The sequence below is a fragment of the Anguilla rostrata genome, chromosome 3, assembly GCF_018555375.3.
Source record: "Anguilla rostrata isolate EN2019 chromosome 3, ASM1855537v3, whole genome shotgun sequence".
NCBI lineage: Eukaryota > Metazoa > Chordata > Actinopteri > Anguilliformes > Anguillidae > Anguilla > Anguilla rostrata.
Window position 1 is genome coordinate 61,678,432 of NC_057935.1, and position 19,543 is coordinate 61,697,974.

At 41.4% G+C, this 19,543-nt stretch overlaps 1 protein-coding gene across 1 annotated transcript; it reads right to left on the minus strand.

Annotated features, from left to right (window-relative positions):
• Nucleotides 1–1,874: 1,874 nt before the first annotated feature.
• On the minus strand, nucleotides 1,875–18,750 carry ppp1r14bb (protein phosphatase 1, regulatory (inhibitor) subunit 14Bb). Its single transcript, XM_064329116.1, has 4 exons — nucleotides 17,827–18,750; nucleotides 5,025–5,108; nucleotides 4,221–4,253; nucleotides 1,875–3,918 (listed from the first exon to the last, which is right to left on the minus strand). The coding sequence occupies exons 1-4, from the start codon at nucleotides 18,022–18,024 to the stop codon at nucleotides 3,850–3,852; spliced, it is 384 nt and encodes a 127-aa protein (XP_064185186.1). The 5' UTR covers nucleotides 18,025–18,750; the 3' UTR covers nucleotides 1,875–3,849.
• Nucleotides 18,751–19,543: the final 793 nt, after the last annotated feature.

Here is a 19,543-nt window from a genome sequence, read left to right on the forward strand (position 1 = left end):
CCACTTACTCAGGAGAAGAAATTATTCTCAGTCATTTATAAGTAAATGATACTTTTTTTCTTTTTTTCAAAGGAAAGCAGACAGTCCGCCACCCTGTCGTAACTCTTTTTCTTGTTTCATTCAGGCAGGGAGAAAGCAGAGAGGGTAACAGAAGAGATCACAGGCCAGACTGTGTCATGGCAGGGAGCAAATCCCTGCCTGCCATGTGGTGCTCTGCTCCTCAGCAGTGATACTTATTTCCCCTCTATTTAAATTGTTCCCTGGGATTACAAGACTGGCCTTGTAGTTACGGTACCATACTTCCAAAATGTTTCTCAGTTCTGTAATCAGTTTTTAAAAATCCTGCCTTTCCCTTGTGGATGTTTTGGCATTAGAGTTTGACGGGCTCTCGTTTGTTATCTTGAACCGGCGGCAGAAATTATCTGGACTGTTCTCCCCCATGGTCAGAACCTTCCTTTAAGTCACTGGCCCTGAACGTCATTGAGAATGAGATTGAGCACCTGCCATTTCTCTTGCCTTTGCGGTGACCATGACAACAGTAACAACAGCACGACAGCATCAAGTTTAACAGCTTTTTATTAAAGTTGCATAAAAGTGTAACAAAATTGAGAAAAAAACAACAGTACATATTGCTACGTAAATATTTTCTTCTGTTTCTTTTTCAAACACAACCTAGATAGCATCATTAAAGGTTTTTTTTTTTTCAGTAAAAAAAAGAAACATCACCACCATCTGGTAAACAATGTAAAAATTGACCAGTTAAAATAAAAGGTTAATATTTGCACCTATGAAAGTACTGCGTTGAGTCTATTCTCTAACCTCACTCCTAAAAACATTAAATCTCCATCACAGAAAATAGGAACAATTCTTGCTTTCTGAAGTATCCAAGGTTCCATTTGTAGATCCTGTTGATCATTTATCATTGAATGTCTTGCTTTATTTGGTTTTTGTAACGTAAATAAAACCTAAGGCAACATCTGTTATATTAAAAAAAAGTTTTGCTCCTGAAGAGATCAGGGCTGGAAGGAGAGAGGTGAAGGAGGAGGGTAAGAGGGAGGGAGAGAGATGGAAGGCGGAAGAACAAAGAGAAGATGGGGGAGGCGAGCAGCGCAGAAGGGGGAGAGAGGCAGAGAAAAGAACTGAGGTGTGATTCAGTGGGTGCGCTCCCTCACTCCACACTGCCCCCACAGCGCACTGGTCTCTAATCGGGCCATGAGGAAGCTGATTTTTCTGAGCCCCGAGGGCAGGGGAAAATTTGCAATGCAGCTAGAGCCTGTGACCCGGAGGGTATTTTCCTGTCGCCATGGAGACTCGGCACCGCCATCTCCTGCCCGTGCCGTCTGGCCTGGGCCCGGCCTGGCTGCCAGCAGTGCTGGTGTGGGCTGTGATTTACAGGACTGGGGGAGGTCTGTATAACATTGGATGGGTTTATTTCCATGCACAACACACACTCAGCACAGGAAGTACAGTCTGCGACTGGCCCCGTCAGCGCTGAGTCAGTCTGTGCATGAAGGGGGAGGCAACTTGTCTGCTCAGGTCTGGGTTCGGCTGAGGCAGGGGCGGGAGATTGCTGGTGAAGAGATGATATCTCCTTAGACCATCTGAACATTTTGAGTGAGGTAATTTAGCTGGACTATGTATGTATGTATGGCGCAATCCCCATATTCACAGCCTGACTAGACTCGTGTCAGGATTTCAAAAGACTTGGTTTGACTTGTCATCTGATCATTTAATCTTCATGAAATCTTTTACCACTCATGCATAACAGCAGACTATTACTATGGAAACCAGGGCACAAACTGTACAAGATTGCAGAATTGAATTAGTTATAAAACCTTCAACCAATGTATTGAGATCTGGCCACAGCGAATTTATTTAAAAACATATATTTTTGTTTTTTACAACAGAAGTGCAAGCTAATTGCGTAATTACGTATGTATTACTTTTGTAATACACTGAACTCCATGTACAGCACTGTGCATATAATTGGGTCAATTTAACACTTCACTGTAATTTTAAGAGGATGCCAACAATATGGTAATTATTCAAGTAACATGACCAATTGTTTGGTATTCAATTGGTGCACAATTGTTTGTTACAAAAAAGTTACATGATTGCAGTATTTCTTCTTAAATTGTAGTAATATACTTATCAAATATACATAAACTAAGACTAGAATTGATTCTTAGTTTTGTATTTCCTTAAATTATCACTTGAGTACAATCAAGTTTTTCCACTGTACCACACAAAACAGCAGGGAAAATGAAATCCAAAATTAATTTTGTTAATAAATCAACTGAATATAAAAAACTCATACAAACTGCTTTTGTAACTTGATACAATATACATTTTCCTGCAGATTTATGTATAGTTGGAATATTCAAGTTTCTTTTTAAAAACTGTAACAGTGAAGTCTACAGCACACTTAACATCTTAATAGTTTAAGTGTCATACTTCAATCAAGTATTTGTTTCTGAGTGTGGTGCAAATCAGCCTTAGAATAAGCCCTTAGGACTGATTAATATCACCCTGTGATGAAATATGAAATAAGAATGCGTGTACCTTTAAATATATGCCACAGAATAAAGTTTACCCATACAGCTATTTTTATACCCATGTACTGTAACATTGTAAAATTGTTACAATTTCAATTTATGTGAAAACATTATAAAGGAAACTGGCAATAATTTCAGCCCAATGTTTTACTAACATATATCCAAATACATATAATCAAAGATTTTTTAAAATTGAAATTGTAACGTCAGTATGAATTATGAGTCCACTGGCAAAGGGAATCTGATCACCAGACAAACCCAAAAATCTCTTTTCTCAACATAAAGCACCTTTTACTTTAAAGCACCTTGTCATTGGACTGAATTGTGTATTCAGCTGGCCCAAAACAAAATTTGTGATGTAGTTTTTGAACAGCATTAAAGGAGGCTTTGTGAAATCCCCACCCAGGTGTTGCTAGTTGTGAGAGGTACAGAACTGACAAAGCAAGGAACCCGGGTTCATAAGACGGGCGTTTACCCTGAGCGAGACTGTACTTAGCGGATCTGTATCGCGTCTGAGAGGCTGTTGAGAGTGCTGGCTGTCCCACAGGTGCCTTGGCAGTTTTGGATTGAATCTGCGATCATTTGTGTCAGTTGAAAATGAGGGGCCAGGCGCATGGACATGGCTGTGTTTAGTCAGTGTGTTGCCACAGTCCCTGAGGGGGGCTTGGGGGTTCAGGTTGGGGGTGTGGGGAGGTAGTGGGGGGGGGGGGGGTGTGCTACACATTCCCAAACCACTCTTGATATTCCATCACACAGATCCCCTGGCTCTGAATTCATTAGTTAACGAACAAACAAATAAACATTTCTCTAGGAAGCCCTTTACTTCTTGAAATCCGAAAAAGAAGAAAAAAATAAATAAAAACAAGGCCGCTTCATTCTCGTCCCTCTGCTTATGAGTGCTACTATAACACACCGAACATCATAGCTGGGTCTAATACGAAGGACTGCACACAGTACAGTACTGCATCCATATTTCCGACAGGAACCAGTTCCCGTTATAACACATCCTAATATCGCTGTACCACACTACACATACGCATATGTATAGCATGTAGATATATAGAAATAGGTAAGATAAGATAATATGCACACACTTCAAACCCGCAAAACAAAAGAAAAAGAGACTGGAAGCAAATCAACCCTGCTGTCCTGCTGTAAGAATCTGACTGGCAAGGCTCCTCACTTCCTTCCACCCAGCACAGAGGGATTGTGGGAAGTGCTGCTGAGCAAGCCCACGCTGCTGCCTGCCCGGGGCACAGAACTGTGGGAAGCTGGGGGTCAAGGGGGCGAGCTCTTATTTCTTTTGGGGAGTGCTGAGTTTCTGCATGCCTCGGATCTTGTCCAGGAGCTCAGCCACAAAGTCCTGAAGGAGACAGCAGAGGGAATTGCAGCACCAGGAAAAGAGAAAATTAAGTTTAACCTCTAATTTTGCTGATTTGTGTCATTACTGTTAATTATTCTTTCTTTGAGAACCTCATTTTGGGACTTTGGAGCACAAAATTAATTTAATTTTCATTAGTACGCTTACAGCAGTGTTTCTGTCAATGTAATCTAATGATCTTCATGGTCTCAAACAAGAAATATGAAATTAATAGTTTTATTTAAGAGACAACCTGCAAAAGGGTTTAACTTTCAATAAAAATATAGGAATGGGTATGTACTTACATCAGTAGGTTTGTAGCAGTCTACCAGCAAGTCCTGCAAAAACAGATTTTGCAAGACAGAAGAAATCTGATGAAATGCTTGTTGACTATTTACTGAATAGTCTACCAGTAAATCAGGGAAAGCAAAGCAAAATAGCCAGAGACAGCTTAAGTCCTTGGAGTCTAGTCATGTTATTAATTGCAGTTTGCAGATTCCGACACTATATTTTCATTGTTTTCTTGGTACTGGAGGACAGAAATACAGATTTTTTTAAAAGTCAGGAAAAACACACGGCCCGAGCCATAATCTGATAGATAGCCAGCTTTATGGTATTTCTGCCTCTTTTCACACTTTTATTGATCCATCCCCACAAATACACTTCTGTGGAAGGATCTGTTCCTTCACTATCGTAGACAACTTACTAGCTTTTTTTAATTGTATAGCCCAAAGTTTTTTATTAAAATCAAGTATATTTCATCAAGCAGTCACAGCATCTGACACAACCTCTGCTAAGCTCATTTCAGGAAAAAACCAACTGACCAGATCAGCCACCATGGCACCAGGAGTCCCTCTGACAGAGACCACAGAGGGTAATACATTTGGCAGTCCTGTGCTCTGGCCACAGCTTTGGGGTCAACAGGACTGTACATATAAGAACCTCAATAAAAGATGAAGGCTTTTGAAATGTTCGAATTGGAAGCTTGTGTGGTGTAGCTTGGATAGGGATGCAAGGAATGTGCTCATCGATTCTGTCTTTCCAGAACATTTTTTTGGGGGACGAAGTGCCTGTTAATTGAGCTACCAATCCGAGAGCCTGGACTGTACCTTAACCCTGGAGGCCCGATCTGTATCGCTGGGCATGTCCAGAAGCTCATCCACATCGATCTCCAGCTCTGGGATCGCCTCCTCCTGATGGACACACAGGAAGGAGAGAGAGAGAAAGAGGATGAGCTGGAAAGAAATTCATTTAGAATAATGACAGTGTCTTGGCTTACTCAGGGCTTACTTTTTTGACAAACTCTATATACACCTTTCCCTCAATAACTTAGCCCCTGATACTTGCAGATTCAGAGAACTCCTGTTTGTGGAGTTGGCTCCCAATTTACAGTCTTCCTCAAATATTAAAGAGCTGGCATTGCTTAACTAGGGTAACAAATGACAACTGTTAGCAAAAAATGCTCTCTGTATTACCCTCTCAATGATTAAGATTTTACAGCGCGTGAGATGAAATGTCTGACAGATGAAAACTACAGACTAAGAAAAGAGATGGATAGAAGAGTTCACTGTTTGGACTGTGATCTTAAAGCCAGCTCAACTTCGACTGCTTCCAGCAATTTTAATGCCACTCCCTTGGAATCCCGATCCCCTAGAAACCATACTAATTAAAGCCCAAAAAGCAGTGTTATTAGAGGGTAGATGTAGTTGGCTTTTTCAGAAAAGCAGTTCAGGCAATGTCCCACAAGGTAATCGACACTACAACCCTCTGTTACAGACTCCAAAAAAAAAGAAACCCGTATTACACCCCTGCCCGATCCAAACGCTGTGTGGCAGTAATCAAAGAGATTCATCCAAACACCATTAATCAGATCACATATTTCCCCCACTCAGCAGTAGATCCGCTGTTTGCTCCTTATCACACGTGTTTCATTTCATTATGTGATAAGGCTCCCTTTCGTTTAATGCTAAATATTTTGTTTTTGTTATTAGAAATGTAAATAATGGTATAACAGCTATAGGCCTACAGACTTCAGCTGAAGCCATATAACTCTGAAGAATTCTGAGACTCCTCATTTTTCTCCACTGGATAACTCATCATTCCTTATTACTATTATTAGTAGTAGTGGTGGTTGTAGCAGTGGCCTCTACTGCATCAGCAGTAGAGGTCATTGTAGTAGTAGTAATGAAGTTGTAATAGTAGTATTTCCGGTGTACACACATAACAAAAATACTGTTATATATTTAACAAGCTAAATGTTTTAGGGCTTTACTTGCCTTGTCCTGAACAAGGTACAGTCAGTTTCTGCTAGCACAGATTGATTGTGTTAGCTAAGTTGGGAGTAAGGAGCAGCTAGCTAGAAGGAGAGAAAATAAAAGGAATGGCGAAAAGCCTGTGAAAGCTGCACACATCTGGCTAATTAGCATGGCATGCCTGCTACAACCGCGCCAATAGCTTTCCTCGCCCTCCAATAGCATTTTACACGAGAAGAATGTTGGCCTTCTCCCGTGAAAACATAAACAAGCTCGCCGGTCTCAGCCAGCCTTTCACAACGTGATAAGTGAACCCATGAATTATCACCGTATTTTGGTGTGAGACAGGGGGAGCTTTTAAATGGCTGCGCTGTTTTTAGGAACGCACAGCTTGTTTAAAGGGAATGCGGATAATACCAACTTGAAGGCGCTTTGTTCTGGATCAGTAGTCCGAACGCCTTTTTTTATCAGGATATCCACTTCTCCCAGGTGATATTTTGACATATGAAAAGATGATGGCTTGTGTATCAGGATGTATCACTGCTGACTGTATGAGTCAAGTGTAAGTATTAAGGAAGCATCACCTCTGACTGTATGAGTCAAGTGTTAGGCTATCATTCTGTTCTTTAATTCTCTTTTTTTTTTACATTTGATCCGAGCTATAAATGTGACTGCACCGTATAAAACTGAAATGACGAAACATGCTATTTGCAGAGAAAAGTACGGTCCTTATTTTCTTGCCGCCACACACCCAAAACCAGAATGACAGCTTGTTCTATATAACGCGGTTGGAGAGCATTCTTTTCCACCGCGCAGCCAACAGCCCGTCCTGCAGCCCTGACGACGGTCTAAATTAAAGCCTCCGTAAGCCACCAAGTAACTCCAAACGGTGACATTTTTAAAAGCGGATCAAGAATGACTCATTCGTGTGGCATGTCTTACTTTAGATATTTAATCTACAGTCATTTTTAAATGGTCATACATTTGCCCAGGACCCTTTACTATGTTTAAGGCACCATATAAATAATATCGCACTGCTGATAGTAGAATTACAGCCCAATCAGTTTATTACATTATATTACAAGCCTCTTTGAATATTCTTAAATTCTTATGTGTCCTAGTTAGACTTTTATTTTAAGCGTGTGTATAGCATGGCTTATTACCCTTTGAAGTTTGTCTGTGGCTCTTTTTGTTAGCTTTTATCTATCTCTACCCCTTTGTGTCACCCTTTTCCTCTGGCATTCTATCCATATCCTCCCCAATGTTAAAAATACATCATGGTGATTTTGGCCTCCCAAAGTTCTAATTACACACACCCCATATTCTCTGCATATAAACCAAAATGTCCACTTTTTCAATAAAGCAATCTTTTTAAACAACAAGCTTTTCAATTTTCCCATCCTGCGCTCTGTCTGTCAGTCATATCCTCCCACTTTTCCACCACTAAGCACATCGGGCTGTGTGTGTGTGTGTGTGTGTGCGCGTGTATGTGTGTGCGTGTGTGTGTGTGAATGTGTCTCCCTTTTTCCCAGTATATCTGGTCAGATGCCACAACCCTGTCCTTTCCTGGCTTCTCTAAGCTCCTTCACAAACAGATAGACAGGCAGACACACACACACACACACACACACACACGTGCACACACACACATAACCCATTATGTGGCCATTTGTGAGGACTTCCTATTGACTCCTGTTGAAACTTTATGCACTGTGAAAGTGAAAATAATACAGCACACGCATTCACTTGGGTCCTCTTAAAACTGTAGTATGATTACATCTATAGAAATGATATTCCTTTCACGCACCATATTACTACATGTATTATTACCCTTCCTATCTCATTCCCCTGTACTCTGTGCCTTTGCTCTATTTCTCTCTCCCTCTTGCTCCCCCCTGCTCAGAGCTAACCAGACCAGCTGTCGCTGCACCTGCCCCTCCACATCGTACCCTCGTCTGCCCAACTATTCCCCCACCCCAAACACACAGTCACATTGATGCCGAACCAAACACAGATGCATTGACAGAGACAGATTCTTGATTCTTTTCACTCAAAGTCTCCCTCCTCCTCTCGGTCTCTGCCTCTCTCTCTCTTTCAGTCACAAGCACGCACCACACACAGTTACATTATCGCACACAAAACTGTTCTCACACACCACACACGCTAACATAATGTCCTGACGCTGACAGACAATTCACACGCGCGCACACACACAGAGGCATTTACAGTCACCCCCTGACTCTCAGACCGAACAGAAATAGGAATTGAATCCTGATTAAATGTGAAACCTCCTGGCTAAACTTAGAGCTCGATGGGGGAGGGGAAAGTTGTGTGTCGGTGAGGGAAGGGTGACCTAAGTGGATGTGGAGGGTTAAAGGAATTTAAAGACCTCGGATTTAAGATTAGCGTTTATGTCACCACCGCTACCATCTATAACGAGGCACTGAGAAAGAGGGGCAGAGAGCAGTGAAGGACAGGCCAGAGAAAAACAAAGAGAAAGAGCGAGGGTAATAGGGAGAGAGAGAGATAAATAAATAAGTACAAAATAAAAAGAGAAAAAGATATTGCGATGCAGGCCTAGGGGAAGAGAGAGGCAGACAGAGAGTAACGCATCACTGCCCGCATTACTGTGCGTCTGCTGGCTGGGCAAACAGCGTGTTAGGCAGTGTTATACAGGGCGAGACAGGCGCTCTGCTCTACCACACACATGAGCTGCGTTCCTCTCAGCATGTGGGAACCATGTGCTGCCGGTCAGTCACAGGCGGACGGGGCGGGGCGGGGGGGTTGTAGGGGAAAAAGAAGCAGAGGAAAGGGGGGCATAGAGCACGTGAGACAGACAGGAGACTGGGGGTTGAGACAGGTGATGCGAAGCAACTGAAGAAACAGAGGAAGACTGACAGGTCAGGTGAAAAAGCCAAACTGTGTGCTTTCATGCAATGAGGTATACGTACATATATTTGTTATAAAGCATGCATATACTACCTCAGCTGACCCTTAAAAATATGCACCGTATACACAGAAAGCCAGTTTTATTACAGGCACTTAATCTAAGTCTGTCATGTTCAGAAATTTCTGCCATCTTGTTTTTGTATTTTTCCACAGCAAGTAAGTAATGGGTTCCAAACACCCCCCCCATCGCCTTTCCTACCCACGGTATTTCACCGTAAGTACTCCAGTCAATAATACTCCACCCTAGCAGAAATAAAACCCAAATTACCAATCAAAATGACCTGCGCATGAAAACACCTACTCAGATAACCACAGCTCAAGACACAATTACAGCCACACATAGCAATCATTGTATTACAGCTGCAGTTACATTTTCAAAAAGCAAATCACACCAAAACAACAAATCCATTCAGAACTGGAAAAATACACCACATGACCACAATAGCAACTTCAGCTGGATGAGAAATGTGGAGGATAACTTCAAAGGAACTCTGTGTAACAACTGTTCAGTTGAGAGCTACAACTGCAGTTTGGCCAGAACTGAACTACCGTTATATAAAGAGAACTTGAGCTCAGACCCAACCGAAACTACACTAACATTCAATTATAAATCCTCCATAACCATGACATCAAAACCTCCATCCTAATGATATCTCGTCCAATCAGTGCCCTTCTAGAAATCCTTCCACCCAGTGAGCAAGACCCAGAGAGTGAGCAGCTTCAGCCCGAACGAGCAGGAGGGTCAGTGGCCCTGTCAGTCAGGAGCAATGCGATGTGACAGTATGAGAGCGGGTCAGTTATGGCTGCGCACCGACCCATATTACAGTCCTGCAGCGTACGCCGCCAACTGCGCAACACAGCCGCGTGAGCGTCAGACCCTTTGACCCGCGGGTCATCCAATCTCATGGGGGGGAGGTGCAGTTATAGTACCCCCCGGCAAGGAAAATCAAAGCAAGTGAGCCTGCTGTGTGAACTGGAAATATATTACTGCAAGAGTAACCAGCTGCTCTGGCTGATGGGTTGCAAGAAAATCACAGAAATGCTATTACAGCAATGTTTAAACTAGTGATGACAGTGCTGGTCTTAATAACATATATATTATATTCATATTCAAGCGTATACATTAATCTCAAAGTACAGAAAGGGAATCAGAAAGAGGTAACTATTTAAGGAATATTTGCTGAAATGCTGATACTGTGCCATAGAGCTTGTAGTGCAGCATTATGGGTAAACAACTAGTGGAACAATCACTGAAGTGCTACACACCTGGAGTGTTTTTGCAACTAATGCATCCATACCCTATGTGGCACTGGTTATTTAAATTTAACCTAGAAACATATTCCATAAAAACTCCCCATAAATGGATTATTTTTAAAAAAATACTGGATGCAGGTTTGGGGTAGGTTACTACCTAACTGTAGGCCGATGTGTGGATATGTTTATTTTACTAGAGGTATTATAAAACAATAACATAACTGTCAGTGAGATAATATCTCTGTGTTATAGGGATGAAAGAATCTAGGCAGGAAGCCTCACTCAGGAAGAAGAGAGGGTAAGAGTGGGTGGAGGTTGGAGTGGAGGGCTGTAGGTAAAAGATAAGGTTAGGTAGGCGGAGCGTGGGTTTGAGAGGTGTTATATATTTGTGGAAGACCTTATCTAGACATGCTTGTGCATTTTGCAACCCATTTACACTCCTGAGTCATACTAGAGAGGTTTCTTACTTGAGGGGTACACAGGAAGTATCACACTGGACATTCAGTCCACGACACTCATATCCTGAACTCATTATTGCTCTCGGTGAGTGATGTAGTCACATGTCCTGGGGCCAGTACTAATTGTACTGTGGGTTCTGCAATTCCTGCCTGATCATGCCAACAGAGCAGGAAAAGCAGGCTTCTGTGATTCACAGCAACATGCAAAATGGCACTCCCTGTCCTGAGAAAATGTTCACGCACTCATGAGCAGGCTTAGTGCTACCCCTACTTATTACACTGGAAAATTTGTCTCTCCCCTCTCCCCTCCCTCTCTCCCTCTCTCTCTCCCCCAATCTCATTCTCTCTCTCTGACATATATGTTGACACATATATTTTCTTTAAAACGATCTATCAGGATTGATTTGCTACTCTCTGCAGGGAGACTGTGATTGTGCCTGGTGATGATGATGAAGTCCAGGAGGGTCAGGGCGAGCGAAAGCCTAAGGGGGCTGGGGGCTGGGGGCTGGGGGGCTGGGGCTGTCTCATTTGGGGCCTGCTAGCATGGATCACACTCAACTGCTTATCAGGAATCTGCAGCTTTTAAAACAACAAACACGCAGAGTCCAGGCTTCCCCCTCAACACAATCCCCAAGTGAGTCAGTAAATGGAAAAGAGAAAAAGAGAGAGAGCAAGAGAGAACACACAGACCTTTATGCTTGGTTATTGTCTCCTTAATAATAATAATAATAACTTTAAGTCTTGAAAAATATTTCTTTAAAATCTATTGTTTTCCAAATTCACTTAAATGTCAGTATTGCATCGCAATATTTGTAATGGCTGTTAATTTCTACATTTATTTTACTTTCTTTTGCTTTCACATTTAGATAATGAATCATATATATTGCATTTGACACTCCAAAAGTTTAGAACTGATTAGGTCTGGTAGCATGGAAAGCCATTCATTGCCACAGGCACCAAATTCAAATCAGGCTACTAAGGGAAAACTTTTAAATATAATTGACTTCCTGTCAAGCCATGTGATTCAAACAAGAGAGGAGGGGGCTGGGAATGATGTATGAGAAGTAAAGAGAATGGGGGTGTGGAAGTGAGCCAGAGGGTTATTAAGATAATTGATGATGACTCCATATAATGAAAAGTACTCAAGAACTGCTGTCTTGTTTACTGCACTGAACTCCACTGGTCAATAATAGAGCCCTCCAATGCCTTTAACTAATTTAACTGGGATATCTGTGATGAATGTAGGGGCGAACACTTTAACGAAGAATCACAACAATATTAACCTCTTTAAACGGCAAACAACAAAACATACAAAATCTGAAAATATTTGCTGAATTAGCTCTGTGGTGAAAGAGAACACTGACTGTTATTTTTAATATAAGACAAGTTATAGAAGACAAGGCAGTTATATTTTAGCATAGAAAGCAGCCCTATCTTAACTCGCTCATGTTTCGAACTTGGCAAGCAAGTAATATTGACAAATATAAACCCTGAACAGCGCTTGCAAGTTTTTTATCTTCCACATTTTTTCTCTTTTCTCCCAAATTGAGAATTTCCAGCCCTGCTGCCTGTAGAGTGGCTGGGAGGACGTAGTGCCACGGCTAACCATACCCTGTCCTACTGAGAGCCACCCTACACCTTTCAAAATTAAATCAACTGACCCTCATTGCCCTGCACTCACAGCCATGGGCAGCTAATGACATAGCAAGGTTTAGACTTATAATGTATGTCAAGGCTTCAGGCCAAGCTTGCACACACCAGCGCCTTTATTAGCTGAACCACTCAGGTGACTGTTTAGCCCCTGGCTAGGCTATGGGTTACAAAAAAACAAAACAATAAATCACTCAAAATGCATATCTGCACCATGACTGACCCTGGGCCTGTACAATGCAGCTAAGCCTGTTTTATGGAAACGAGGTGTAAGGTTATGATGAGTAAAGGTCCCTCCAGTGTCCAATTCTGCGATGGGTTTGACTTGCCAAGCAGAAAGACCGTCTGCTTTCCATCTCTCGCTTTGTCCATCTGCCTGTTGATCCCTATCCAACCACATATTCCCATCAAACCCTCCACTTCGCTTACTGGTCCCGCTAGAATGTTCACAGGTTTTCATATCAGTGGGGAGCTCTCAGTGACAATTATATTACCCCCAGTTACCCATGCTGACACAGAACCCCAATGAAATTACAAATGTTTGAATCAGTCATAAATCTTCAACACCACATTCCCCCCTCCAAAAACACCCACCACCCGTTTTAGGGTCAAGCAGAGGGCAATGAGCATGGTTGGGAAATCAATAAGTCAATTGATCAGTCTAGACAGATTGCATAGAGCAAAATCTGCCTGTTGTGAGAAGCAGCCCTATATAAAATAACCCAGCTCTAATCAGCATGTGTGAACTTGAAACACGCTACACATGACCCTGTGTGCATCCCGGATGTTCCATGTTATTGTTCATACGGGTATTTAGTTTCATGAACAGTGCTAACTAGACTGGGATTTTAATCAGTTGCCTGTTCATTTTTACTGTGGGACACTGGAATTTTTACTGTGGGACTGGGTTCATTTTGACAGGGCAATTTCCTGTGTCAGCTGAGCAATTTAGGTGCTGGACTTTTTTGGAGCCTGAGTTAGTGTCCAACAAAAGAACCACTAATCCTGGCTGACCTTTCCATTTCACCCTCTGTCTGAGAAAACTTTATGGAAGGCCTTGCCTCCAGGGTTGCTAGTACTTTACTTTAATGCAATGCAGTTCTTCTCCATCTTGGATCAGTTGTTTTCTAAACCTGAACTGAAAAATACAAGGCTGCCAATCAGTTATGCTCTAGCACAGGGGACAGCAGGTACGAACTTAATTGCATTAGCAGAGTTCAGCGTGTGCATGGATCCTCTAAGGCCCATGATGTCATCATCTGAAGTTCAAGCTCAATTTCTCCCTCAAGTACAAAGTGAGCTAACTGCCTAATACCTCTTATAGGGAGCCGTACTGCATGGCTGCAAGGGTCACAGGGAAAATCCAAGGTTACACCACAGTGATTATAAACTGTATGGAAAATTTAAACTCAGGCATGCAGCAAATAAGGCTCTTGTAAACATACCTGAACCTTTGCTACCATTTTACTGTGCCATAGAGCTTGCAGCAATAAAAACATTTTTTATTCTGAAAAAACAAAATAATCACTGGGTGCTCATATGAAAAAGTATAAGAAAAAAAATCCTTGGCTGATGTGGCCAAACATGTTGATGGTGGGACAGTAACATTTCAAATTGATATGCCAATCTAATGAAGGCTTTTAAAGTTTTTTCTTCCTCCAACGACAGTGCCGCAAACTTTTTTTTTGCCTTGAACAGTTTTACACTTTTTGCACTGTATCATACTTCTTTGTTTTCCTGCAGACATTTAAAAATATTATATATCAATAATTACCATAATGAATGGAACGGAACGAATACACACACACACACACACACACACCCACAAAGGCACCAGTATGTAGAAGACATCCTCATGAGTCATGATATTTTAAAAATGGCTTCCACTGTATCTGCACATGGAACTAAGTATTGATGTTACAGACAGGCCTCCTGTTCAAGAACTACACATATATCACGCTGCTGCGTACCCCAGTAATCAGGATAAGCTCAGATGAGCCATTCAGACCAAGCCAGGACATATATTTTATTCTACATTAGGTTTAAGACTGAGGTAACAGCCCAGTCTAGAAAATGAGCTTTGCCAGACCAAATGATTCATCTTCCAAACAGTGCCTGAAATCAAGAACTGGAGAGAAGCCTCAAATAAACAAGCAAACATTTATTGGAGTTGGCAATAAGTGTGAATTCCTGCCTGGGCATGCATTGAGAGTCAGAATACATTGCAAACTCATTTGTGCAGTTTGATTCATTTTATTTTTATCTAAGCTCAGAGCGTACAGGCTTACTAACTCCACTGAATATTTGTTGCTTATTTTTTGCAGCTCTCCAATCCTTCAGCCATGTTTGCATGTTTCTCCACATAATGTAAGTTCTGTCGGTATTATCTATCAGTAAATACACTAAGCACATAACAGGTATCAGTGCGCGTGTGCACATGTATTATCAAGCTTATTCTGTTTGGTCACGGAAAACAACATGATTAGCCGACTGTCTTTTGTGGAAGTGACCCTCAGTAAAGGCTATACTTCCTAGAAATACCCTTATGCTATTCAGAAAGCAGAAAGAGCTTCTCTCCTCTCAGGGAAGTGTTTGTAATGTCTTTTAATAGACATCCCGCATTTATCTGGGCTTACGCTTGCGCAAGTATATATCTAAGATGTTACAAGATGCAACTTCCTACACGGTATAATGAGCTTAGCAAAGAAATGGTCAGCGCATACACAAGATTCAGATTCAGTGGGTGGTTGGGGGTGCATAGTTCCTGCGACAGTAAAATCTGAAACGACCTCACTCATTTGGCCAACCCACGGGAGTAGCTCGCTACAGAGTCACACTGGTTTCACAGAGTAATAGGAGGCATCGGAATCCAGCACTGCCAAGCCGTGCAATTTACTCACAGGCTCCCTGGACGTTCCTCAGGATGTGACTCATGCATTTGCTCTCTCTCTCTCTGGGTTAGTAACAACTCATTCATATACACACAGGAAGCTAAAACCAGCTCATTCCCTGTTACCCTTCTGATGTCAAAGTTGACCACATGTGGAAAAGCAATTACACTGACACCTTTTTTTTCAACTGTTACAAAATATGTTTTACTTCAATCATTTATGAAGAGAGAGAGAGAGAGTGTGTGTGTGTGTGTGTGTGTGTGGGAGAGAGAGAGAGAGACAGAGAGAGAGAGAGATGAGGGAATGAGTGAGGAGAGAAATAACAGAGAACATTATTTGATTTGAGAGCTACAAATAAATCTGCAGGTGACAACTGCCTTGGAAAGGGAAACCTCGCTTTGATTGGGGACGTGTATGGACCCGAAAGAGCAGCTGTTCCCTCTTTTCACACCCTCTTTCTTGTCAGCCTTTTCACTTCTCTCCATTTTTCCTTGTTCCTGCCAGACTTTTTTTCTCACATTTTTTTTCACCCAATGCATTCAACTGTACTTCTGTTCTCCTCTTTCTCTTCTGTCTCTAAATTCTACCCTCTTAATTATAGTCTTTTGAGTTCAATTCACAAACTTTGCCTACGATTGAAATACACGAAAGGGAAAGCACAAACTAAAACATACAGAAATCAGGAAGCCACATTAGTGTGGTTTTGTTAAATCAACATTTTCATACAGAAACCAAAACAAGTGTATTTCGTTCTGTACCTTCAGTTTTGTTTTAATTCTGTCACTAAATAAAACATTTATGACTATTTTGTGCTGTGTTCAGGCAACTCCCAAAGCTCCCATTTGCTATGTAGCAGACATGTTGCACTAGTGTACACTTTCACTCTCCTTCCCCCCTTTCTTATTTCATTCTCATGCTTCCCTCCATTTCCCCCCTCCTCCTATTGCGCTTTCCTCTCCTGAACTCCTCCCCCCTTCCGTAGCCACGTCTCCTGTCGTTCTGCGCGGAATGCTTCTGCCTTTCAGACACAGGGGTTCAGGTCTGTTCCGTCCACAAATTCACGTTTTAACACTTCAGCTTCCTGACTACCCAAAACAAAAGGTCTGACTGCTTAACCACGAGAACCCTAGACAGGAGGTTCACTGTCCCACCAGAAGCCAAGAATGGGCCCCTTTCCATGGCAACCACCACTACGCACAGTCAGCTCGCTCGAACACACAATCACCTCACATATATTTTAATATTATCATGGACTCTCCATTGTCATTAAAGGCCATGCCTTTGTCAAGCACTTGTCGATGGGTTTGGATGTGGGCTCATTGGTGCGGAGGGGATAGAAGGAACAAAATGGGGAAAGACAGAGAGACAGTTGACCATACAGTAGGCTACCACACTGCACTGAGAGAGAAAGCGAGAGGGAGGGGTAAAGGGGGAAAACGCCTTAGCCACATGTTCCCCTCTTTTGTCACAAAGCTACCGGTCTTCCTCTGTCCTTACCGGTTTTTGTTTTATCAGATCGACTTGTAACTACAATTTATGAATGTGTAGGCTAAGGGTTAAGATCCCTCCGATTTAATCATATGTCTGGTGTATTCTATAGCTTAGTGTGTTATTGGAGCCTGCATATTCTTTCAAGGTCCGTTGCTATCTTGGGTTTTCGTCACCTACTCTTACTGACGAGAAATTTTCCATATTAGAACGAAATAAAGTCCTGAAATAGCCGTTACGTCCTTATGTAAAGGCTCATCACTCAATAAGAACAATGTTAATACAGACAGCTAATATGGTCCTACCACTTTTCTTTTGTGGCCACACTAATTTTCTAAAATGTATGCTACAACATATCTTGCTAAATTTCCTTTGATTTAAACATTTACATTTAAACAACTGATCCTCAAGTAAAGGAACGAGAGATTCCGGAAAAACTCGACTACCCTTCAGTGGCTTACACCATACAGCATTTGGTCATCCTGAATCCTCGAACCCTTTAAGTCCCATGCAGTACTACGAATAGAATGTGGGTCAATTCCAGACTGCTTTTGGAATACACACAGTACACACGTAGCCTGTAGTTTATCACTGAACATGCAACGGCATTGCCATTAGAATTTAAAACTCTTATTTACGCAATTGTCATGGAAATATAGGCCTATAATCAGCTATAAACATCAGACGTTTCTGCTCCAGGTTTATTTGAATTAAGCTACTACTTTTTACGACCGTAGGCTACAGCATTTCAAAACTATTGCTAGCCATTTTACTCTGGCAATAATAATGCTGATAAATGTTGTTGGCTACTTAGTGTCATTGTTATTTATCACGTGTTGCGACAGATAGTAGCCTAGTCAAGTCTACCCCATCAACTAAAATAGCATACATATCTACACAACAACAACAGTTTGGCTAAATTGACATTTCGTCCCGATGGAACAGAATACAGAGAATTTAATAGCCTACCTCACAGTCGTATAGATCCGTTAGCTGATCAATAATCCATTCTTCCAGGTTCAGTCTCTTTCTCAGTTCTTTTCGGTCATATTTCACGGTCACTCGTCCTTGTTTCCGTACTGGGGGTTCAGTTTCGTTGGTACCGGGAGGCGTTTGGAAATATACCCGAGGTTGTGGGCTTGATTCTGGGCTCGTTACCGCCGCCATAGTCCCCCGATATCTTCAGGAAGCACCGAGTGTTAATGTATAGGCTACACAATATTTCTTATCCGTTTCTAGTTGCAGTGAGCGGTTTAAAATGAAACAATGCGATCTGCTATTGTCCCCTTCTTACAAACTTGCATGATATTTGTCAATTGTGAATATTTGTGTGCTGTGAATATTTTACTATGAATCTTGTAAAAAATATACAAAGATCTTGCGCTATTTTTATTTTGTCTCAAAGAATATAGGCTATAATAAGCTTCAGGTTGTTCAGTACGCAAAAAACAAAAACCAGTTAAACGATAATAACAATATGTTGAACCTTGTGAAATATGTATTTTTCCGTTGCTTTTCCTTTTAGTTATACGTTTAAAAAGTGGTCCGCAAGTGTTTATCTTGTTTGGGAATATTTTCCAGCCTCGTGCTTTCCTTTGCCTTGAGTAAAAAAAGAAAAAACTGCTGGAAAGGTTTGTATTTCTGAGCTTGCAGATTTAGTTTGCTCCTTTGAATGAACGGTGAACAACTTGCCACGCTACATTAAAATGCAAAGGACTAATAATAGATATATGCTGGTTATTTTGTACCGTTTAATAGGCAACGTATGGTAAAAAAATATATATAAATAGGCTATTGTTATTTCCTAACTTAAAACCTCGCTCCTACTCCGTCTCTTTTTGTCTTTCCTCTTCCCCTCTTCTCTTCCTCCTGTGCCTCTTCGCTCTCTAAATGCTACTCTGTGACTCCCTCCTCCTCCTCCCCCCCAAGCAGAGTCATGCACAACATCCCTTAAAACAGAATAGTAAAAACAAATTTCAGAACGATAGAAGACGCCTACGCACAACGATAGAAGACGCTTTACGTAATTCTCAAATAAAAAGCCTGTTTTCAAGATTTCCTTTTCAAGATTTATATATCTTCCTGAAATATGACTTGCTATCTGTACGTGTTACTCGGTCTGCCAGCTTGTGCCATTTGAATACAGATTGGTGCATAGGCTAATGTGCTTACAGATCATAATGACTGTCAGTGAAATTTCAATATGAAATATGAAAATAGTATATGAACAATAGTATAGATTGATCTGTAAAAATGAAAAAAAAAGATAGAAAGTAATTTTGGCGATGAAAACGTCTATCAGAAGTATTGACTAGGCTATTGGATTTTATTTGGCAGGAAGAAAATTCTCTTTATGAGTGGTATTTATTATTGTCACGTAAATGCACAACATGTGCATGAACAACCAGTCTGCCTTCTTCAGACATACCTTAAAATTTACTGCAATTACTTTTATCCAATATTTTTTCAAATATAAATTAGTTATTTGTATTTTAATGAAGTAGTTTCAATGTGATTTAAAGTCAACTTTTTCAGCATACTTTTCTCAGTGTGCTAACTGTCACAGACGCTCTTTGCAACCCTGATGTTTTTTGAAGTGTAACACGACTATGGCTATGGCTTGACAACGCGTGACTTTTGTGCATGACTTCACATTCGGGGAAAAGTTGTTTTTGTATTTAAAATG